We start from the raw sequence: 22,339 nt of genomic DNA on the forward strand, positions 1-22,339 counted from the left end.
TTCCCAGAACCCTCTCCCACGTACTATAAACAGTCCTTTCCATATTTCTCTTTTCTAATTTCATTTACATTTGCAATTGTCCCCTTGAAATGACCCCAGATAATCCCTCCTTGACTTGGAAATTTTACTTCTGAGTGTTTGTTAAGGAAATGAAGAAGAGAAGGAATAAGACCAAGACCACAAATCCATATTAGGTGTTATAGTAAGAATAAAAATGATATTATTGAAAAAGGAAAGAGTAATTAATTCAAACTGGAAGAACATGAGAAGGCTTCATGCCACTTGCCGCTGACCAGCGGGACAAACTACATGTACTCTTCAGAAGTTCACGAAGCAGCTTCCGCTTTATTCGCTTAACACCCTCAATATATAAGCAGTCTCATGCATATGCAATTGTAACCAGATATGTCCACCCAATCCTATTAAAGGTCAAGCGATCACGATCTCAAGCATACATGTAAGATATATCTGTCCACGCCAGGTGGCTGAACTAATTATCATACAGCCAATGGTAAACGCTTCCTGTTTTTCTCAAGGCGCATTCAGCACGCCCTTTGGCTCTGTGCCAGTCGCCATCTTTGGATGCATGTGGCATAACCCTGGGCCCCGGGTCTCAACCGCCACAGCTTCATATAGGAGATGGCATTTGTCTCATTATTAACTCCAGTTGCTTAACAGTTTGTCATATGAGTATTTTCTTGCAAAATATTAATGGACTCATAAGTTTGTTAAAGCTTATGATAGTATGACTGGTGGTCAGCCCTGTGTTCAATCCTCAACACCACAAAAAACAAAAACAAAAACAAAAAAGACAGTAATAAACATCAACCTCAACCTGGAAGGAAAACTTTCTTTTTTGAAAGATTCAAGTTAGATAATTTTGTTCAGATAATAACCCTGAAAAATTATCTCAGTTTCCTCCTCTGTGGTTTGTGAGCAGAAAGTACTGATGAAAACTGAGAGACAGCTACTGACTCCCTAATTTTGTATCTCTTCTTGTGTACAGCAAGGTAGTAGAATGGGTAAGATGTTTCTGTGTGTGGAGAGAGAGATGGGGTTAGCAATTACTTTAGTTTTACGTTACTGAAGTATCCAGGACAACAATCTTGGGTTCAATATACCATAATTTTTTAGGAATGGAATGTTAGGAATGTTCAGGAAGCCAGACTGGAAGACAACTAAGAATGTTGTCAGCCTGAAGAGATTTTTATGGAAGATTCTTGTTCTAACCAGTCAAAGAAAAAAAGAAGAGAAATGAGGTAGCAGCATCCCTTGTTATTACGGTTGACAGTAATGGGGTGTCCCCCAAAATTATAGACCGATAGCTCCCAGTAGGCAAGGTTGTCCCACCACCTGTCACCTCCTGTTACCATGATGGAGGGATCAGCTCCTCCTCTCCTTATTTCCAGTTTCATCATTGCAATTGTTCAAACATCAGGAGTTTCCAAAGTACTAGGAATCATGAGGGATGCCTAGAAGAAGATGCATCCTTGTTCTCAAGGGTTCATAACACCATGAATTATGACTTGTCTAAGGAAACTTACAAGGGAGATTTATTGAAAGGGCAACTCAGTACAGTGCAAACTATGTACATATTGAGGAGAATCAGAAGATAGATAATATACATGTTGAAAAGGGTTTTGATATAGGGGAGGGGTATGGATTTCTCTAACGAGGTAGAAAACATAAGCATGTCTAGAAGAATTTGTTTATGAATGTAATTAAGATACAGTTTTATTTGAGTCCTTATCAAGGCAAAGTGATTTCAGCACTGCAAATTAGTTTCAAAGTACAGGAGTGGATCTTGGTGATGGTTAATTTCTCACCTGGTCAAAGAAAAGCACATTGCCAAGTTAAGGCTTCCATAAGAAGCAAAGAGCAAGGATGTTCAAGCTAAATAAAACCTCGGTCTTTATTAATTATAAGGTCAGAGTCTGATTTTTCTGGAATCAAAAGGCTGAGCAAGCAATTGTAGAGCCAGGGCTAGCTGCACAATGGCAGAGATGAATGCAACCTGACATTCCACATGCACTCTGGCATAGCTTATGGCTTTCCAGCATCTATGGAAAACACAGCCTCTTACGCCTGCTCCCTAAGAGGAGTTCTCACTGAACCTCCTACAGTAGTTCTCAGATTGGAATACCAAATGACAAGATGTGGCCAGTGACTGTGTAGTGTGTTCCTAGACTTTAAACTTCCAAGTGATTAATTGTGGGAAGGATACTCAGAGAGGAGGAAAAAAAAATCAGGAAAAAGCTGTCTTTCACTTATGAAATATTAGGAAGCTATCAGAAACAGAACTGGATAACATGCATTACCTTATAAAAAAACAAGGACTTCTTTTTAATTTTCTAATGGGAGAAACAAATAAGAAGATATAAATTCCTCAGTTTATACCAGGAGTTAAAAGAAAATCATTGCCTACTTATTGGTTCATTTTGTAAATTGAGATCAATGAAATTCTCTGAACAACAGCATGAAATCAATTGTAAAATAGCATATAATTCATGGCCAGTATTGTAAATTATAGTTTGCTTGACAGTAATCGGTGAGGTTTCCATGCACTGGGATGCATTTCCTTGTAACACGTCTGAGGATAATGCCTGTGGATCCATTTCTAATGCATATTAGAGTGATCTGTTTTTCCCTGTCCACAACTCCCTGTGTTTGATCTTATGCAAATGATGCAATCAAGCAAATGGAAAACAAGATGTTGTTGCTAAGGGGCTCTGACAAACAGTGGCCTTATGTTTTCAGGGTTCCCCACCCTCCATTTACTTGACTCACATTTGTGTACATACCTGCAATTGTTTGAATCCATTGATCCACTACATTGCCCTTGAAGGGCCTAATCACATCTGCAGAGACATATTACCAAATCAGTTGCAGTTAACCAAGAGGAGGAAGTTGTCATTATATTCCTCTTTGCTTTAAATTTTAAATTGTTAGCTTTGTATACGGCTTCAGTCTCCAAGAATACCTTCGCATTGTTTCCCTGTAACCTTCTTTTGCACTTTTTAAATTAATTCTTTTTGAAAAAATAAACAAAACAAAACTCCCATTGCATCTGTTCCTTTTTCATACAGTTACTTCTTTCCTCCCACCTGGTGCCGCCTCCTTTCATTTCTCTTCTAATTTTCCTTTCATTTTTCTTAATCACCTCCTTCCATTTCACCAAGGATTTCTGGTGGACAATCTGAGTGTCTTTCTCTACCATGAATCAAATCAGAATCTATCCTTCTCACTCTTTTTTTTTTTCTCCCCATATTTTGTGATTCAAGGAACACTGGTGTTACTTCATCTTCTTATGGAAATATACCTTGAACAGTTCACTTCCAGATGAACAATACAAGCATAATTTTTTTGAGTTGGAAGTCAAAAAAGCTATTTGATCAAACTGACCATCTTTCTACTATTGAATTTATAGTTTTCAGATTTTCAGACTAAGAGAATTCCCAATTCTCTATTGTAGCAACAGCTTAGTAGCCAGTTTCCCAAACCAAAAATGTGTCCTAACAACTTACTTTCTTTTGTGAATTAACTTAACAGGACAAAAAAAAAAAAAAAGGAAAAACATTAATTCTGCACAGGTCCTGAAAATCTTTTTTTTCATGCCAGTGGTCATCATAAGTAGGATGAGGCACTGGTTGAGCATGTAACATTTATAAAATCTCAATCTTTAAGACATGTAGCCATGTTTCTGTCTCCATGTATGTACATTTATGTCTTTATTTCTATAACACAACTTGCTCTGAGACATCATTCCCATAGTACTTAGTAGTAAGTACTTAGTGGTACTTTGGGATCCCCTTAGAGTTACTTTGGGATCCCCTCCCCTGATTTTGTAAGTGCATCCAGGTTCTTACACAAGTTTCGCAGCATTTGGAACTTGGTCATCCGTGGTGCCTTCTGCCTCTGAGCAAAGGAATCTCTATAGAAACAGCTCCATTAAATCCAGCAGATATTGTCATTGCTTCTATAGTACACCTAGGAAACTGAAATCTTTCCCTGTGGCCTGCCTACCTGCAGACACCATGGTCTTATATTTTGCTTAACTGTTGGCCCTGATCACTGATTCTACCTTGGAGACAGGGGTCAACAACCTTCCCTACTGAGGTTCCCTACATTCTATTCTCCTTTCTGTCTTTTTCACTCTGGGAAATCTGAAATGGAGAGTAGAAGACTACTCACTTCCTGTTTCTCCCAAACATTAAATCTGAACAAGTTGTCAGTCCTTGCTCTCTTAGTTCCCTCAGTGACTCTGTCCAGAGATTTTTTTCTTGCTGTGTTTGTCTCATGACCAGTTACATTCTGCTTTGTAGTTATTTACAATCTTATGGTTAAATTTTGAATTTATAATTTAATTTAGCAAATAAACTTAATTTAATTTTAGGGAAATTTAGATAAGAAATAAATGAGTGAGAGAGGATCAAAGGTAAGGAAGGGAAGAAGAAAAAAGAATAGGTTAGCATGGCTGCCATATTGATCTCAGTTCCCATGGCACATCTAGGAAGTATTATAGGAGTTCAGAGGAAGGAGCTATACCTCCAATTTTAGACACACTAGGATCCTCAAGATAATTGGCCAAACCATAGAGGAGGAGGAAAAAAGACTAGTGCAACAGAGAAATAAACAAGGAAACAAGATAGTTACTGCTGCAGAGTCCCAAGGGCCCAGTTCAAACTGGCAAACCTAAAATTATAGTAACCTCTTTCAGAACATTCAGTGATCTCTCAGATACTTCTTACTAGTATGCGAAGTATTATACACATTAAAATGATTAGATTTACCCAAAGCTAGGAATGAGGATAGTAGTCATAGGCAAGGGCTAGGGAGATGAAGAACCAAAGGGCCCATGGGTCATCAAATAGCACAGCAAGGAAAACAGGACATAGCAAATATTCTGGGAATAAGAGACTGGCATTTGTGTGGTGGTAAAGGAATGGTGGCAAGTAAATCATCAATGTGACTTGTAGAAAGTGACCCATTTCTGGCTACAGAGTAGATTTTAAATTTAGAGCATTGAAAATAGTTCCAAACATGATCAAGTATTGGGTGTAACTGTGCTCAAAGTTGAATAAATGAAGTAGAGGTGAAGGGCATTGCATTTGAGGAAGTTAAAGCAAAGCCAGATTCGGAGATGAGTCATTACTGAGGATATTGGAGTTGCCAAGAAAGGGATTATGATTGAAAAGAGAACTGAGCCAACGCTGAAGTCACTGAGGAAAGGATCAGTGTGACATCGGAGGTGTAATAGGGCGGCCGTTAAGTAGGTTGGGGCATATATTTTCAAAATGAATTGATATTAATAAACTATGGCTTTTTCTCCCATTTATGTTACCTAAGTTTATTATACATTTGAAAAATATATGTAACCATCCTCCAAACTAAATTATCTATATGCCCTAGCTCCAAAACAGTTAACATTTGTTCACCCTCTATCTCCTGGTTTTGTATGAATCACTAGAACTTGATAATTATGTTTTGGTGTTCAGATAGGTACAATTTTACCTCCTTTATTTTTTAATTGCAGACCCTTCCATTGACCTGACAGTTGTTTTCATTAGTCTTATAGTTTTTTAGACATTCTTCAACATTACTATATTTATGAGGGAAAAACAATGTCAATCTGAATAAGGGCCATCGAGTTCTCCCACTGGTCTTGTCCATCCATTTATTCAACAAGTAAAACTATTCAAATCACTCATCATGTCAATCCTGGAGAAAATGTGGTGAACATGAGAGAAAATATCTTCTTGCATTCAAAAGATTTCCATTTTCCTGGGAGGGATAAAAAGTCAATAAATAAATGATAAGGCAACTTCTGACTTGTTTTGGTAATTACAATAGGAATGAGACAAGATGATATATCAGAGAGAACCTAAGGAAAAGGGTGAATTTATTGTTGAACTGTCAAGGAAGACCACTCAGAGTAGAGTCAGCCTTTTGGATGAGAAGAAGTCATCCAAGCACAAAGGAGAAAATCAATTTCAGTTGGAAGGAGTAGCACCTTTAAGGGCCTTGAAGTGTAAATTTGTAATTTTAGAGGAACAGAAATATGCCTAGTGTGTGGAGGGAATAAGAAGAAGTCAGGTGTTTACTCAAATAGGATCTCATTGACTTATTAAATTTCATTCCAAGAGCAATAAGAGGCCATGGCAGGGTATTACTCCAGAGAATCAAAAGCTTACTCTTGGTTGATGATCTTGCTTCCTTTTTAAAATTTTTTTGGTTCTAATTTGTTGTACATAACTGCATTATACATTTCAATAGATCATACATAAATGGAGTGTCATATCCCATTTTTCTGATTGTAGGATCACATCAGTCTTCACTTTTTCTTGAAGTAATAAGAAGACTCCCCTGACCCCATCAATCCATCTACCAGCATTGGCACCCACATGGTCTGGGTTCCTCTCCTGTTATTGTGGATTGTGTCTGTTCCTACTTTGTACAACTCCTCTTACTTTTGTACTCTATTCAATTCTTTCACATATTTAAAAATAAACCTCCAACAATCCTCTCCTTTCACCCATTAACAAATTGTTTTTCTATTAGATCATTCCCATTAGTATACAGTTTACTTTTTCTCTCATTTAAATTATTTTTGTTATTTTACCTTTCATCTATTGCTTTATTTCTCTGCTTTCCCCTGCAACAAAACTTCTAAAGAAGCTATCTATATTCATGTCTCTAATTCTTCTTCTCCTGTTCCCTCATAAACCCACTTGAGTCCAGCTTTGATGCCCACAAGTCCATTGAAACTTCAGTATATAACTACCAAGGCTGCCATTTTGCTAAAGCCAGTGGTTAGTTGATGGTCATCTGCCTCTGATTTGACCTGTAATTTTTACAAAATTGCTTCATTTGTCCTTGATTGACTTTTTGGCTTTTCTGATGGTAACCCAGGGTTTGAGTTCCTGTACCTCTTCACTTTTCTAACTCCATTTGTATTTTTGTCCACTTTAGAAATCATCTATAGGATAACTGCTTCCCTAATTGTCTCTCAAGACAGAGCTTCTTCCTGTAATTGTCAACTTGTTTTCAAATTGAAAAATTGACAATAGACTTGGTTGTTTAACATCTCAAACTTGTTTGTTTAAAATATGAATTCTTTATTTTCTCTTGCGTATTCTTCCTCAATCAAATTAATAGTATCTCATCCTCTTTGCTCATACCTTTTCCCTCTTCTAGAATGTTCTTTCCTCTCCAAGAATCCCCACAACTTCTACCCTCACCCCTGTAAAGCTTTTGCTGAAAATGTCACCTTCTCAATGAGACCTCTATTGACCCTTGACTATTAAATCACCCCAGTACCCCTAATTCTTCTTACTCTGCTCCAAGTTTTCTATAGTACTTTTTATATTATATAGCATTAATATTCTTAAACCTGTTCAATTTAAAGCCTGACTTTCTCCTAAAATGTTATCTCTTTCTCATCCATGAACTACACAATAGTCTAAGTGTTAACCTGAATAATAAAAGGAGGTTTTGATAAGATTTTCTAATTTTCAATTTCTATCCTAGCTCACTAGTCATACCAGCCCTCTCAACCAAATGTGACCCTTCTAAGCATGCTCACTTCCTTACCCTGTTTGCCCCGAACCCCAGCTTCCATAAAATTGGATGCTTCCCAGGAAAACATCTTGTCACATTGAAATCCAGGCGCCAAAAATAAACCCTGAACTAATTGCCACAGAAAGCTACTCCCATCCATGCAGATATCCTGGGTGAATTTAGGATTTAGGTGATCAAGCTTACCTTCAAATCATGGGGTTTATAATATGAAGGAGAGTAGGGCATTCTGTAATATGGAGAAACTGATTCGGTGATACTATGATATATTTCAACTTATCAGCTAGAGATAACTAAGTCCTAGATGTACACAGCAACGTATATCAGCAAATATCAGGCCTTCTTTGAATGGTGTGACTTCTTTATCACCTACACTTTAGGTAGCCAAGTCTCTGCCTCAATAAGCTAGAATGTAAGAAAGAAGGAAAAGCTACCCCACTTCCAGGAGCTCACTGATCAAAGAACTTTGTAGCATCCAACCTCAGTAACAGCTGAGCAAGACAATCTGACATGACTAGGAGATCTCTCACAATCACTAGATTCCCACAAATCTGGGGAAGGAGATGAAGAGAACAAAGGAATAGCAGATCTGCTGTGTTACTATATAACCACCTTATAATTTTGGCCAAGATTGCCTGAAAGTTGTTCTTTGCATGAAGTTTTTCCACAGTAAACAACAGTTTATGCTCTAGGTTTCATCTGAATCTATTGCCTCGTGATTTTTAACTCTGAAACCTCTTAGAATGCTGGTCTAAATGAAGGCACTCCAGTTCTGTTTCACTCCTGTGCACATGGTGCAGCTGTTACAGCCATCTGTCAACAGTCCCTGGCAATGCCACACTGCTTCACCACCAACTTCAGTGTCCTTGCAACGTGTCTTCTCTTCACATTGGGTGAGGGTGCCCCTCGTCAGTTTGGCACCATTGGCTATGTGTAGCATAGAAGTTGTAAAGAAAACAAGATCTAATCAAAAGCACTAAGAGTCTCTTCTTGGTGACCACTTTTTTCCCCCAAGTTAACTCTATTTACTCTAAAGTTACTGTTTAGCCTTTTTTTCTGGTGACCTAAATGTTTAGTCAATTGATTGTACTTTGCATGAAAATCAAAGTGTTCTTTTCCTAGTTTACTTTTGCTATCTGTGCAATGCAAAATCTATTTGCCTGAATTAGGTTGCATTTCATTAATCTTTTAAACAGGAAATTGTAATGGTTCAAGGTTAATGAGAATTAAGACTATGTGTTACTTAAACTGTGACTGATTTGTTTCAAAACTATTCCAGAAAAATAATGATAACTGAGTAGTGTAAAAGAATGAGTGATGTTTAAACCTTGAAAACTTGACCGTGCTTGGATTGTATTATTGAGTACCATTATAAGTAAAATGTTCAGGGTACTTTAGAATTGAATGAGGAAATTAAAAATTAGTTTATACTAATGCAAGGAATATGGCATCCTTTCCAAAGATAGACACAAATAAAAAGTACTAAGGAACTTTAGGGGAAAGAGAGATTATTTCTGACGAGGGTACTATTCTCTTTCTGGGGGTCATCTTTCATACCTAGCTCAACTGTGTATAGATCATCATGTCCATTCTTTCTTCGTTGTTCCAAACACATGCATTTGAAACCTACAATGTGCCAGTCATATTACATGCTGAGGATGCAAAGTGAATATAGCCCTATTCCTTGTCTGAAGATGTATACTACAACAGATCAGATAGTTATGGAAACAAATAATGATGACACAGTGTTGCATCATGCTAAAGATATGTACAAAGTACCCTGAGGGTCAGAGGAGAATAACAGCTCCACCCTGTGCCAGAGTAACAGCAGGGAGTAATAGAGACATTTCAAGAAAGAAAAAGCCATTTGCATGGAAACTGGACAATATGAAGGTCAAATCATAGTTGTTCAGGTAGACAGGAGAAGAAAGGAAACTCACGAACAGAATTACAGACTCCAAGTCATTGTTACAGGCTGTGTATTTGCATTTCAAAAGCAACTCCTATTGTCTTCAAATATGCTTTAAAATAGTTTAAATATCTCATTTATAACAGAGTCATTGAACTAAGTCTAACCTCAGAAGATTATTTACCTGGTTGTAGACTTTCAAGAAAATAGTCAAATTCTTAAAATGAAAAAGTCAAGCCAAGAGTTTGACTCACACTTTGTCCACCTAAATATGACTATAGTATATTTAAGGAATAAAAAACACCCTACATTATAGTATTATTGATTTTTATGGATATGGATTCTTATTTTAAGCTTCATTTTAACAGTTCTCAGATGTAGGAATGTTGAAGAGTGAAATCTCCTGAATAAAAAGGATGATAGTAAATAAATTATCTTTTCTCCCCTTTTCCCAGATTTAGAGGTATTTACACCCCACCAGTTTCTACTGAGTGCTTGCACACATGTGGGATGTACCAACAGTTCCCGGGTCGTACTGTACACAGCAAAGCTGCCACCAGAACATGTGGATTCCCCAATTCTGACTCTCCTAGATTCTAGAACTATATATGTACAGTAAGTAGAAATGTCTCTGTCACACACTGGTTCATGAAAGAATCCCAGTGAGTTCAATCAGGGAAAGGGCTTGTGACATAAAATTAATTTTATTGTGATTAAATGCATAGGAATGATTAGATCAGTGGTTCTGCGAACCTTTGATTATCACTTGCCAACTTAATTTCCATTTTGTCTTTATGCAATCAGACTGAACTACATATGTACATAGATTCTGTGCAAACTTCAATAAAGGAAAAACTGACCACTTACATGTCTACCATCAACCTTGCATATGTGGAACATTATTTGTAATGACTTGAAAATGAAATTGTAAAGCATATGTATATATATTTTCTTCTGAATATAAACTAGGATCTTCTTATTTTCTTATTCCCTTGTAGTTAGAGTCAGTATGGAAATTTCATATACAAATATGTTCAGGTTCTGATATCAGTAATTCAGGCATAAAGTGTATTGTAGTATTGAGCTAAAATCTAATAACCTCTCTTATCACAAATTAAATCTTGTTTATATTTATTTATTAGCTATGAACAAAAAGTTTAGACAATAAATTAGGACATTCATTCAACCTGAAAAGCATTAAGATTTATATTCCATTGTTCCATGTCTCAACTCTCAGATTGGCTTTCAGTTGCTCTTAAGCCAAGTCACATTACTTGCACCAAAAGACTTTCCACTGCTCTTGAATATTCCTCAAATGAACTATTTCCGGTCCATTCTGCAATTTGCCCTTCTCATTTTCTTTGACATATTGTGATCCTCATCTGAAATACCCCTTGCTTTTCCTTCAAGCTATCCAAATCCAATTCCTCTATTGAGTATAAAATTGTGCACAATCATAGACAGTGATATCCCCTCCTTCAAGGAGTCCTCCCTGATTGCTTCAGTCCTTCCAATCTTCAACTCTCTACATTCAATAACTACATGTTAATGCTATGTTAAATTGCTGGATTTTTCAGGAAAATTATGTTATTCTCTCTCCCATACGTTATAAATTGTAAGATATTCTGTTTTTCCCAATTTTCATTCTCCAGCTTGAATTCAAAATCAATACTCACTCATACATTTTTTTTTACATTATTAGCTATTTAAAATTGTAAGTAACCATAGGGTAGGGACTACATCATATTTTTGTTATGTTACTTGGAATAGGCATTTAATAACTACTGCAGTGTTTTTGGAAATGAATCACTTTTGAGCTTTCATTGTATTTTTTTGTTTACTGTGGCACAAATCCAAGCTTATGTGTGTCCTCTGAAAATTCTGCACCTTTCAGTTTTGACTTGATTGAGTGATGACAATAATATATATTTTTCCATTCCCAGGTGGAAACAACCGAGAAAACTAAATGGAATTCTAGAACGCTATATATTATATATTTCAAATCACACGCATGATTTTGCAATTTGGAATGTTGTCTATAACAGTACTGAACCTTTCCAGGATCACACGCTACAACATCTTTTCCCTGGTAGTAAATATCTCATCAAGCTAGGAGTAAGTTCACTTTATTTCTATCATTTTCTCTGTCCCCATCCGTTTCCTTCTTCCCTTCCCTTTATTCCATCTTTTCTCCCTTCCTCACTTAAAAAAAATGCAAAACACCAAAACCTCATGAATTGATATTTGTGCTGAAAACTTGCCTCTCATCCTAAATGTGAATTATTTTGATCTAATATCTGATTATTTATTTTATATTTTGCAAAATGATAGAATAACCATCTGAATCAGTAGATTTTCCCCAAATATAATTTGGGTTTATCAAGAATTATTTTTAAAATTATTGGGAGAACATTGCAATTATTAAGAGCTTTTCCAAAAATGCTTAGATTAATAAGGTTATTTTACTGTGGTGCTTGTATCTCTTTGAAAAGCAATGCACAGTATGAAAATTTAGAGCTTATATTTTAAGTGCAGATTAAATGACCCCCAAATATTCTTGATTGTTTTTATACTGCTGTTTTTGTCATACTTTGATCCTGAAAGAAAAGTCACTTAATAAAACTCCAGAATCAACATAGTTTAGAGATTTCTTTAGATAATAGCATTTTTAATGCAAAACAACACTTTTACACAAAGGTCTTTTAAAGGACCTTGATATTACTCTGGAATTTATACTCAGTATTTCCTTTTGTTTTTTGATGAAATATAATCTTTTTTAAGTTTAATAGCACATCTGAAAATAACTGAATATAAACATGAGATTGTCCCTATTTGTTTTAAACACACTCTTCATTTTATAGCAATACCTATATAAGGATATTTGCTTTGATAAATGCCATAGAAAATATTCTGCTCTTGATTATGAATAAATTTACATTTATGTAGACACTGTGTATGCATTCATTTTACTTAACATGCTCTTGAATGCTCTAAATATTATACCACGAGAAAATAAACTACATTCAACTATTGCTAACTCTCTGACTTGACATCACAAAACAAGGGCAATCAGACAATGTTAAAAATCCTGTTCAAAGCTGACTCTGTGTGCCTCGGTGTTTGGCACAGCAGATGGGTCTATGAAATCACATTTTTAATTGCTTGCAATTGTTTTACTCAGGAAGTAAATAGTGTACTGACTTGATTTTTAAAAGCTAACAAGGAAGTCCACAATATTTTCAAATTCATGGTAATATCAAAATGGAGAAAAATCTAAATTGCTTGGAAGCAACCAAAATTAAACAGAAATTGTTGTTTTGGGATTTTATCAGAAGGAAGCAAATGATAGGAGAAAAGTTTTATTCCCAAGGCACTTTTGAGATTATGCTATGCAGTGCGTCAATCAAAAAATCTACCTCAATATTTTATATTTTATAATATCATAATGCCTTGAAAATAAATACCACTAACTTAGGAATCTGCTCCCCTGAGTTTTAATTCATATTTTGCCACTAACTGTGTAACCTAAGGCAAATTTATTTAACACATTGAGTTTCATTTTCTTCAAGCCTAAAATTGGGATATTAAACTAAGTGATTTTAATGTCTTTCTGAGCCCGAAAATTCCAAGATGCTAAAATAGTAACCCTACATAGTATTCTTTGAACTCAAACAGTATGTATCAGCCTTGACAAATGTTGTTGAGAGAAGTCGAAGTCCTTATCCTACTATTGCTGGGAAATAAACTTGCTCACATTATTTTCAATTTCACTGTATTTATTAGGGCAGAAAATACTCTAATGTGTTTTCAGGAAGTATTCAACTAAAAGGTTTTTTACTTAACTCTGTTAAGCAATAAATTAAATGAACCAGAACATTTTAGGTTCATCTTGGTTAATTGAGGGATTATTGTATATTTCACAGTTTCAGTGTGATATCCAGCTCTCAAGGTCATTAGATTAGTAGAGAAAGATCAGGTTCTCAGCAAAGTGGACTCGCCTTTATAGATTGTCTTAGCATGTTGACTAAGTGCTTGCAAACAAAACATCCAGAGAGCAAAGCCTTTAAACGGCTTTTGGGATACAGAAAGATACATGGGGATTTGAACCACTACAGTTTATTCCATTCTTAGAGCAGAAATGTTACTTCATGTGGCTTCATTTAATTTTTGGTTTCGATTGGATAATAAACTTCAGAAACACAGAGACTGCCTCTTTCAATATTGTATGTGCAAGTTCAAAGCATAGTGCTTGGTGGAAACTGGATGCTCAATAAACATGAAATGAATGATGACCAAATACAATTATTTCATAAATAATCTGAGACTTTTGGTGTAATAAATAATTTTCTGGGAAACAACAGAGTTAGGGATTGTGTGACTCCAAAGTATATGCTCTTTCCATTTCAAGAAATAGTCTAATAAGTTACTGCACTCAACGAAGGACATTTTGAATCATGATAACTCCTAATAAAGAGAATAAACTAGCAATTAAATAAATAAACTATTAATACAATCACATCTCAAGAATGCTAGTTTTGAATCTTCCTAATAGTCATAATTTCAAAAATAATTGATATAATTTCATTATTCTTGCTTGTCTTTATCCCAAAATTGAATTTTCATTTTGTTAGATAGTTCTCATCATGTCAGGGTGTTATCATGACTATGCGAATTTTGTTTTCAAATTGCTATCATTGAATAAAAGCATAGGACATAGTTTGGAATGTCTTATTTCAATGACTTGCAGGCCTTCAAAGACCTTGCCATTTCATAGAGGCATATTTAATCAATCCCACTATTTATTTATCCAAACCAGAATTTTAATCAGCATTCACCTACATTAAATGGTATGGCTTCTGACACAGGTAGGTCAAATAAGAAACCCATTTGTTCAATTTCGTGCAGATAATGTCGGATTAGAACAATAAGAAGCCATTTGAAGAATAGACCCTCAAAGTGCACAAAGAATTCAGGCAAAACAAGAACAGCAAACATTGTGGGCAGCTTTTTAGTACATTGCTTATATATTTCAGCAGTCTTTTTTATACCCTGTTTCATTAACCAGAAAAAATATCATGAATTCCTTAGATTCTTGAGGGACTTCTCTAACAAGTTAAAAGTTTACAGATCTCAGATGACACAATCCAAAGAAGAGGATATTTTCATTCATCTTCAGAAATTCCACAAAATTCTCAAAACAAGTTCATCCACATTCTGTTTTAAGAAATATAAAATTATGTATCACATAGTACATTATATTTTGGGGGGAGTTAGCAAGGGAAAATTTTTAGGACATTAATAAGAAAACATAGTGACAAATAGCTATCATATTTAAAACCCAGTGTGTGGTAAGTTTAGCAAGAAGTGCTGCAACATTGTTTGTCCCTAACATAAAAATATGGAAAATGTAAGTGGGATGAATTTTCTCTATATATGGACTGGAAAAAATTGCTTTTTTGACTATTTTTCCTTTGATAACTTACTTTTTGTCATATGAACTCTTTTCCTATTATATTTTTCGATACACTTTTTAACACACATGTGTGTGCGTGTGTGTGTGTGTGTATTTGTGTGTGTGTGTTTAAACATTTCCCATTTTAATTTACAGTTAGGCATTTCTTGTCCTAAAGCTTTGAATCACCTTTTAACCTTGTAGTCAACTGATTCCTCTTTATTTGCAAAGATTTCATTTTCAGAAGGAATGTGCTTTTTCTCTTGTGTACATTTGCACATCCCAAACCCGAGAATTAGAGGAAATCCACAGAGGTTAAGTAGGCCGCAATCTTAATCATGCCCAGGTCACAGTTCCACCCATCCGAAACTTTCTTATGCTGATGAGAAATTATTCCAAAGACATGGGCTACTGCTGTATTCTTACCACAGGAAGTCAGAGTGATCTTCAGGTTGGTTGACCCTGAATTGTTATTTGTACTTGTAATGAAAAATCTGCAAAAGTTAACAAAAACTTAGTGAGTAGTAGTATACTACAATATGAGAAAATATCTAAAAATAGTCAGTTTCTTCCTATCTTAAGGGAAAACAATACTACTGTTTAGGTTTCAGAAAACCATTCCCCCAATATTTAATGGAAAAGCTGCAAAATAGGCCAGAAGAAATAAAAAGATGCTAAATTTTTTAGTGTTAGCATTATCTGTCTTCCATATCATCCTATAATTTTCATATCATCCTATAATTTTGCTTCACTTACTTATTGATTTTGGTAAAGTTTTGTGTTTTGTGAAGCTTTTTAAAATTTTATTATGTAAATTGCAGTTGTAACTTGAAGAGTTACTGAACAAAGTCTAAGTATAGTTTTGAAATAACATTGCTATGTAAAGATAAAAATACTAATATTTGCCAACAAATATTGTCTGGAAAAACCTGGTATATATGTCTCAACTTCCTGAAGAAATGCTCATATGGTAAGATTAAGAATTTTTTGCTGTTTATTACAAATGGGCACACAGATATTCTAAATGTTTTTAAAATTCACTTTACTATTTCTGTTATTAGTGGTACCTGATTAAGGAGAAGGGCTGTATGTTAGTTTTCATTGCTGTGACCAAAATACTCAACAAGAACCATTTAGAGAGGGAAAAGTTTAATTTTGGGCTCATATTTCAGAGGTGCAGTCCACAGTTGACTGACTCCATTGCTCTGGTCCTGAGGTGAAGCAGAACATCATGGTGGAAAGGTGTGGTGGAGGAAAGCTGATCAGCTCATGTCAGTGAGGAAGCAGAGAGATAGATCAAGGTACCAGGAACAAATATATAAACCAAAGACATGCCCCAGTGACCTACTTCCTCCTGCCATGCCCTACCTGTCTATAGTTACCACCTGCTTAGTCCATTCAATTAGAATGAACTCATTAGGCAACAACTCTCATAATCTAATCATTTCACCTCTGAACATTCTTGCATTAACACAGGAGTTTCGGGGGACACCTCATATTCAAACCATAACAGGTTCTGTGATTATTTTGAATTTGTCAGTTTAATGACAAATTTCATGTTTCAATGCAGCCCATCTCCTCTGACACATAAGTGAATTGTTTGACCCTCTGAGTCACTAAACATTCACTCAACGGTGTTCCGGATTGATTGAGAAGTATTGTTGTATTTAATTTTGCATGTCAAAATAAAAATATATTGGTCACACTATGGTAAATAAAAAGCAATTTTATTTGCTGCACATCTTTTTTTCCCCTCCAGAACAGTTATCTTATCCCAAAGTTGGTCTTCAGTCTCTAATGCTATGCTCATGTGGTGTGTACCCATGTGCGTGTGTGAGTGTGTATGCATGTTTACTTTGTTCTGGAAACCTTTGTGCAAGGCTAACTTCAGCAGGGCTATGTACCCAGTCAGTATAAGTCCTTGATCTCCAGTTTCTGACTTAGGACAGGTATTTACTTCACACATTCCAGATAAATTTCTACATATGGGAGATTGCTGTCTTATGTCCTGAAAAAGCAAACTGATTAAATGTGAGACTTCGGCCTTGAAACAAATTTATTTTGAGGAGTGAAAGGAGCATTCTTTAACAAAATCTAAAACTTTAATTATGAATTTTCTTTCTTCAGTGCTGGTCTAAACTTTGGGGACCTAGAGTGAAATATGCTTTTTTGGCATCTCTGTTTAGGCTTGCACGGGTGGTGGGTGCACATTGAGTGAGGCCAGCGAGATCATAACTGAGGAATCCATCCCAGAGGGTGTGCCACCCCCCACAGCCCACTCCTATTCACCAGACTCCTTTAACATCTCCTGGACGGGGCCTGAATATCCGAATGGTAAGTGAACTCTTTTAGCCTCAAGTTAAAAAGATGATTAGCAAAGGTAAATTAATATTCTAAATGGCAGCTTATATGTGGTGCTTAATTTTTAATGATCATTTTAGCACATAAAATTCCTGAGATAGTATCCTTGTCTATAGTTGGGGAGATTGTGGTTTTTAGGCTAACACAATTTTGGTGGCTCAAAAGTGCTCCCTTTTGATAGTTCTTGTGTACTGCATCTTATTGTCTAACATGCTCAAAGAGAGGTGAAGAGAACAAATGAGGATTCCCAAAGACTGCGGCTTTGAGAGTGACATTGTATTTTCAATGACTTTCAGTTTTTAACAGCCATTAGTTCTTCCTTGGAGAAGTGGAGAGGTGGAAAGTTCATGTACATATTGTATTTCAAAATGCTTTTGATTTAATAAGTTTATCTTAAAAGAGTCCACTTGGAACTGTATTCTATAATATACTATTTATAAATATTTCAACATGCAGTTTTTAAACAATGCATACATTAAACATACATACATTTCACCTATTTATCTTAGAGCAGATTGTGTGTATTTTTATGTGATCTATATGTCCTTGTGTAGTTTGGAGAAATAAGCTAGTCAGTTAAATTTCTTTAAAACCAAACTCAAGATAAAGAATTTTTAATAGCTTTTAGTAGAAATTGTTTTATTCAGTTATCAGAAGTATCTTTAAGATTCACACAATGTAGTGCCATTGTACTGCACTGAAAGACACTTATGGAACATCAAATTCCATTCCTCTTTGAGACACATATCAAGAAGAATTAATATCATAGAAACTCTTCTAAGTAACTCATTACTAAAAATTGAAATGGCCTCTTTCAGCATAGGCAAAAGAAAGGAAAGAAAAAAAATTGTGGTTTTATTAGTTTGTCTTATGTTTACTCTGATATTAATTATTTCAGTCATCTCATTTTAATTAAACTTTTGACAAATGCTGTAGATATATTTGAGGTAGCAGAGAGAATTCCAATAATTAGAGTGAGTGATTATCTCTGCTATTAAAGTTATTCCTGTACTAGTACAAATTTCCTAATAAAAAAATAAATGGATATCTATTTGATACTATATTAAGCATTCAAAAAATCTTGTCATGGAGCTGGGTTTGTGCCTCAGCAGTAGAGTGCTTGCCTAGCATATGTGAGGCACTGGGTTTCATCCTCAGCACCACATAAAAATAAGTAAATAAAATAAAGTATTGTGTCCATCTACAACTAAAGTTATTTTTTAAAAAAATCTTGTCACACTTCTTTCGCCACAATGCAATATAGTCTATAGATGGCAATGAAAATGTTAATGATTTATTCTGATTGGACCACTGCTAAATGCTGTTACATGATTTGCACAGTAGAATTCTTCCCTTAACCCCATTGGCAATCTTTGGTTGTCTAGGGAAATACATTTCAGATTTCAAAGGTCTTTGCTTATTATGCTTCTTCATTTTCAAAGCACTTTTAAAATATATTCAATGAGCAAGAAGAATTGGGGAGCTTTGGGAGATATTTGTTAACATTACCACAGTATTTTAAAGACTTGTTTTTAATCACAGCAGAATTTTCAGAATTTTTATGGTGGGGCAATGGTTAGAAATTTAAGAGAATTTTCATTAAAAAAAGAAGAAGAAGAAGAAGAAGAAGAAACTACTTCTTTCCACTATTCTTTTCCACCTTTCCTGAAACTTTCAGTATTTTATTTCTATTGTTGATTATCTGGTGAGGGTAGTGTGATTGTTGAAAAACTTATCTTGTCCCTTTGTGTGTTTTCAAAAACCTCCCTTGCTCCCTGGAAAATACCTGAGAAAAAAAGTCCATATTTTGAAGGCTGGCATTCATATAACTCCAACTTGTGACTCAACCTAAATTTATAACACATCTTCCGTTTTAGCTACCCTGGAATATTTATAGCTTAATGTAAAGTTGAAAGACTTGAGTGTGGACCCAAAAAGGCCTAGAGTCAAAAATTGTTGCAGATATAAGATTACTGTTACTTTTTCAAATTTACTAAACTCCTCAAATCACAGTTTCCTCAATTTTAAAATTTGAATTAACAATCCTGCTCCTCTCCAGATCTTTATATATAGAAAGTCAACTCATTCTTCCAGGTTAATCACAGGCCTCTTATTCTATGAAATCATTCTATCCTTTATTCCTTGAGTTTAAGTTAACTTTCGACTTCCATTGACCATGTAGTCAGTTTCTATACCTTCATAGTGGTATTTACTTGTTTCAGCCTGGTCTTAAAGTTATTTGGATACATGCCCACCAGATGATAAGGACCACGAATCATTCATTTCTCTCCCTTCACAGAGCCTCAAATTCTATTCACTCTTTAGTGTTACCTTTTATTTACTTCATTTAATTGTTTCTTGTGCAAATTGCCTTTGGTGGCCTATATATACTGCAAAGTTCTGGTTCTCTAGTGATACCAAGAAAGAAGATTGAAGGACTTACAGGCCAGTTCCTGAAATATATTTGTTTGGAATATATTTGATCCTGAAATGTATTTGCTTGGTTGTTTGGTGTCTGGGACTGGGTTTTTTTTGGGGGGGGGGGATTTTGGATCTTGTATTTGACTCAAGAATTTTTAATTTTCTTTGCCAGAATATTCCCAGGTCAAACTTATGGAAGCCCCAGGCCCATATTACAATATATGCTATATTATGGTTGTTTTATAATTTCTAATATGCTTCAGTAGAGTAATACAATTGAACAATAAGATGGGTTTCACCCTTATGATACTAAAGATGACCTTTCAAGTGATTCTAATATCATTACTCACACCTGATCATTGGAACTATCTTGAGGATGTTAATTTAATAAGTAGATTCTAAGGTTCCACCACAGTTCTCATGAATAATGATGTTTGCTCACTATATTGGTTATTACCAAAATGCTGATGAGTATTAAATATACTGTTCTGCTGAGACCTCTTCTTGGGATCCCTTCTGGGGACCTTCCTGTGAATTTCCTTTACATCTTAAACTCAGCATATCCAGGTTGATTTCCTCATTATGGTCTTTGCTTCCCTATGTGCTCCCTCTCTCCTCTGTTCTCTCTCTCATTAATTACCAACACTCAGTTATCTTGGATAGAAATTTTGATGGCATTCTGAACTTCAGCCCTTGCTCTCTCATGTTTTCTCTCACTACTACAGGTCTCCAACCTCACTCCTCTAAAGCAGGCTACTAATATGGCTTACCCAAATAACTTCAGGAGCCTCCTCATGCCCTACAGAAATATGAATTTGTTTATTCAAAATATATATTTTGATGAACTATCAGGCATCATGATTTTATATATAGAAGATACCAAAATGAATTTGCTTAATTGTTCATTTCTATGATAACCAAGTCTCTCAAAGGGAAATATCCATGTAAACCAATGTGTTAATCAACTTTTCATTACTATAACATATACATGAGATAAATCAACTTAAAAAGTCAAAAGTTTTAATTTTGCTCACAGTTTTGGAAGTTCTGGTTCATGAACATTTGACTTTGTTACTTTGGGCCTGTAGTGGCACAGTACATCATGGTGAGAGCACATGGTGGAAAAGGTCTCTTCATGTAATGACTTTGTGCAAAAGAGCAAGGACCATGGACCCACAGTCCCTTCAAGGGCATGACCTTGCTGCCCTTAAAAATCCCACGTAGATGATCTAAAAGACTCCACTTTTGAAAGTTTCCACCACTTCCCTATAGCCCCATGGGTTAGGGAACAAACCTTTAACAGATTAGCCTTTGGGGGACATTCCAGATCCAAACTATATAAATAGATAATCACAAGGTTGGGAGTGTGTGAGGTGCAAAATGTATTGAAAAGCAGCTCTCTGAGGAGACCTACAGGATTTAGGAGTGTTACCTTTCTCCATCTTCATGAAGCAAGGTTCACAGACACATATGCATTTAGCATGTAATATCTGTAACAGGTGTTGCTTGTCTGGTTTTATACACTCAGGTTCCAGAATCTTTTTTTTTTTTTTTTTTTTTTTTTTTTTTGCGGTGCTGGGGATCGAACCCAGGGTCTTGTGCTTGCAAGGCAAACACTCTACCGACTGAGTTATCTCCCCAGCCTGCCAGAATCTTGACTCTGTAAATTATATGTCTAAATGAAATATTTAAATATTTTTTTAGTTTAGATGAACTCAATAAATTTATTTTATTTATTTATTTTTATGGTACTAAGGATCAAACCCAGTGCCTCACACATGCTAGAAAAATGCTCTACTACTAAGCTACTACCCCAGCCCCTAAATGAATATTTTTTTCACTAGAACTTTCTAAACATGGAAAAAAGATTTGTTGAGAAGAATTAAATCCACTTTCTAATATGAGAACTATGTATATTTTCTGTACTTGCCTGTATGACAAAATGTAAAAGTTATACAAAAGGTTCTGGTAATGTGCAGTTCTTGCCCATGAAGCAATTGAGAGTCCTTTTGCCACTATGGCTTAGAATATTATCTGTTTTTTTTCACAACTGATTCTCATCTAAGTGATCAGTTTCTATTCATTAATGTCTCTGGATAATCCTTACCCAGGGTTCTAAGAGAATAGATTGTATCTTGGTAACTTCAGCTCTTTTTTTTCTGTCCACCTGGTCCTACTCCATAGCACCTGCACTGGGATGGCATGTGTGCAGAGAATTTTTCCCTTATTACTCTGTTTTTTTTTTTTTTTCATTAATGTACCAGTAACTCCAAGAATAGTGCCTGCCACACCATAGATGTTCAATTTAAAAGCTGACAATTACATCTATCTAAAAAAAATAGGAAATAGCAATTTTAGGGGAGGATGTGGAGAAATTGAAACCCTTATGAACTGTGGATGGGAATACTAAATGGTGAATGGAAAACAGCATGGTGGTTCCTCAAAAAGTTAGAAATACAATTGGCATATGATCCAGCAACCCCCTTTCTTATAATTTATGCAAAGCATTATAAATAGGATCTCAAAGAGGTGTTTGTATACCTACATTTATTGTAGTATCATTCACAGTAGTCAAGAGGTGGCAAATGACCATGGATAGATGAATAGGTAAACAAAATGTG

The 22,339-nt window shown here is 35.3% G+C and overlaps 1 protein-coding gene across 1 annotated transcript in view; it reads left to right on the forward strand.

Moving 5' to 3' along the window:
- Positions 1 to 22,339, forward strand: part of Ush2a (usherin) — a 746,720-nt gene that overhangs the window by 397,511 nt on the left and 326,870 nt on the right. The window contains exons 32-34 of the mRNA XM_047521110.1: positions 9,940 to 10,099; positions 11,428 to 11,599; positions 17,123 to 17,270. Of these exons, the coding sequence (XP_047377066.1) occupies positions 9,940 to 10,099; positions 11,428 to 11,599; positions 17,123 to 17,270 (480 nt within the window). The remainder of the gene's footprint in view (positions 1 to 9,939; positions 10,100 to 11,427; positions 11,600 to 17,122; positions 17,271 to 22,339) is intronic.

The sequence above is a fragment of the Sciurus carolinensis genome, chromosome 12 (genome assembly GCF_902686445.1).
Source record: "Sciurus carolinensis chromosome 12, mSciCar1.2, whole genome shotgun sequence".
Classification (NCBI taxonomy): domain Eukaryota; kingdom Metazoa; phylum Chordata; class Mammalia; order Rodentia; family Sciuridae; genus Sciurus; species Sciurus carolinensis.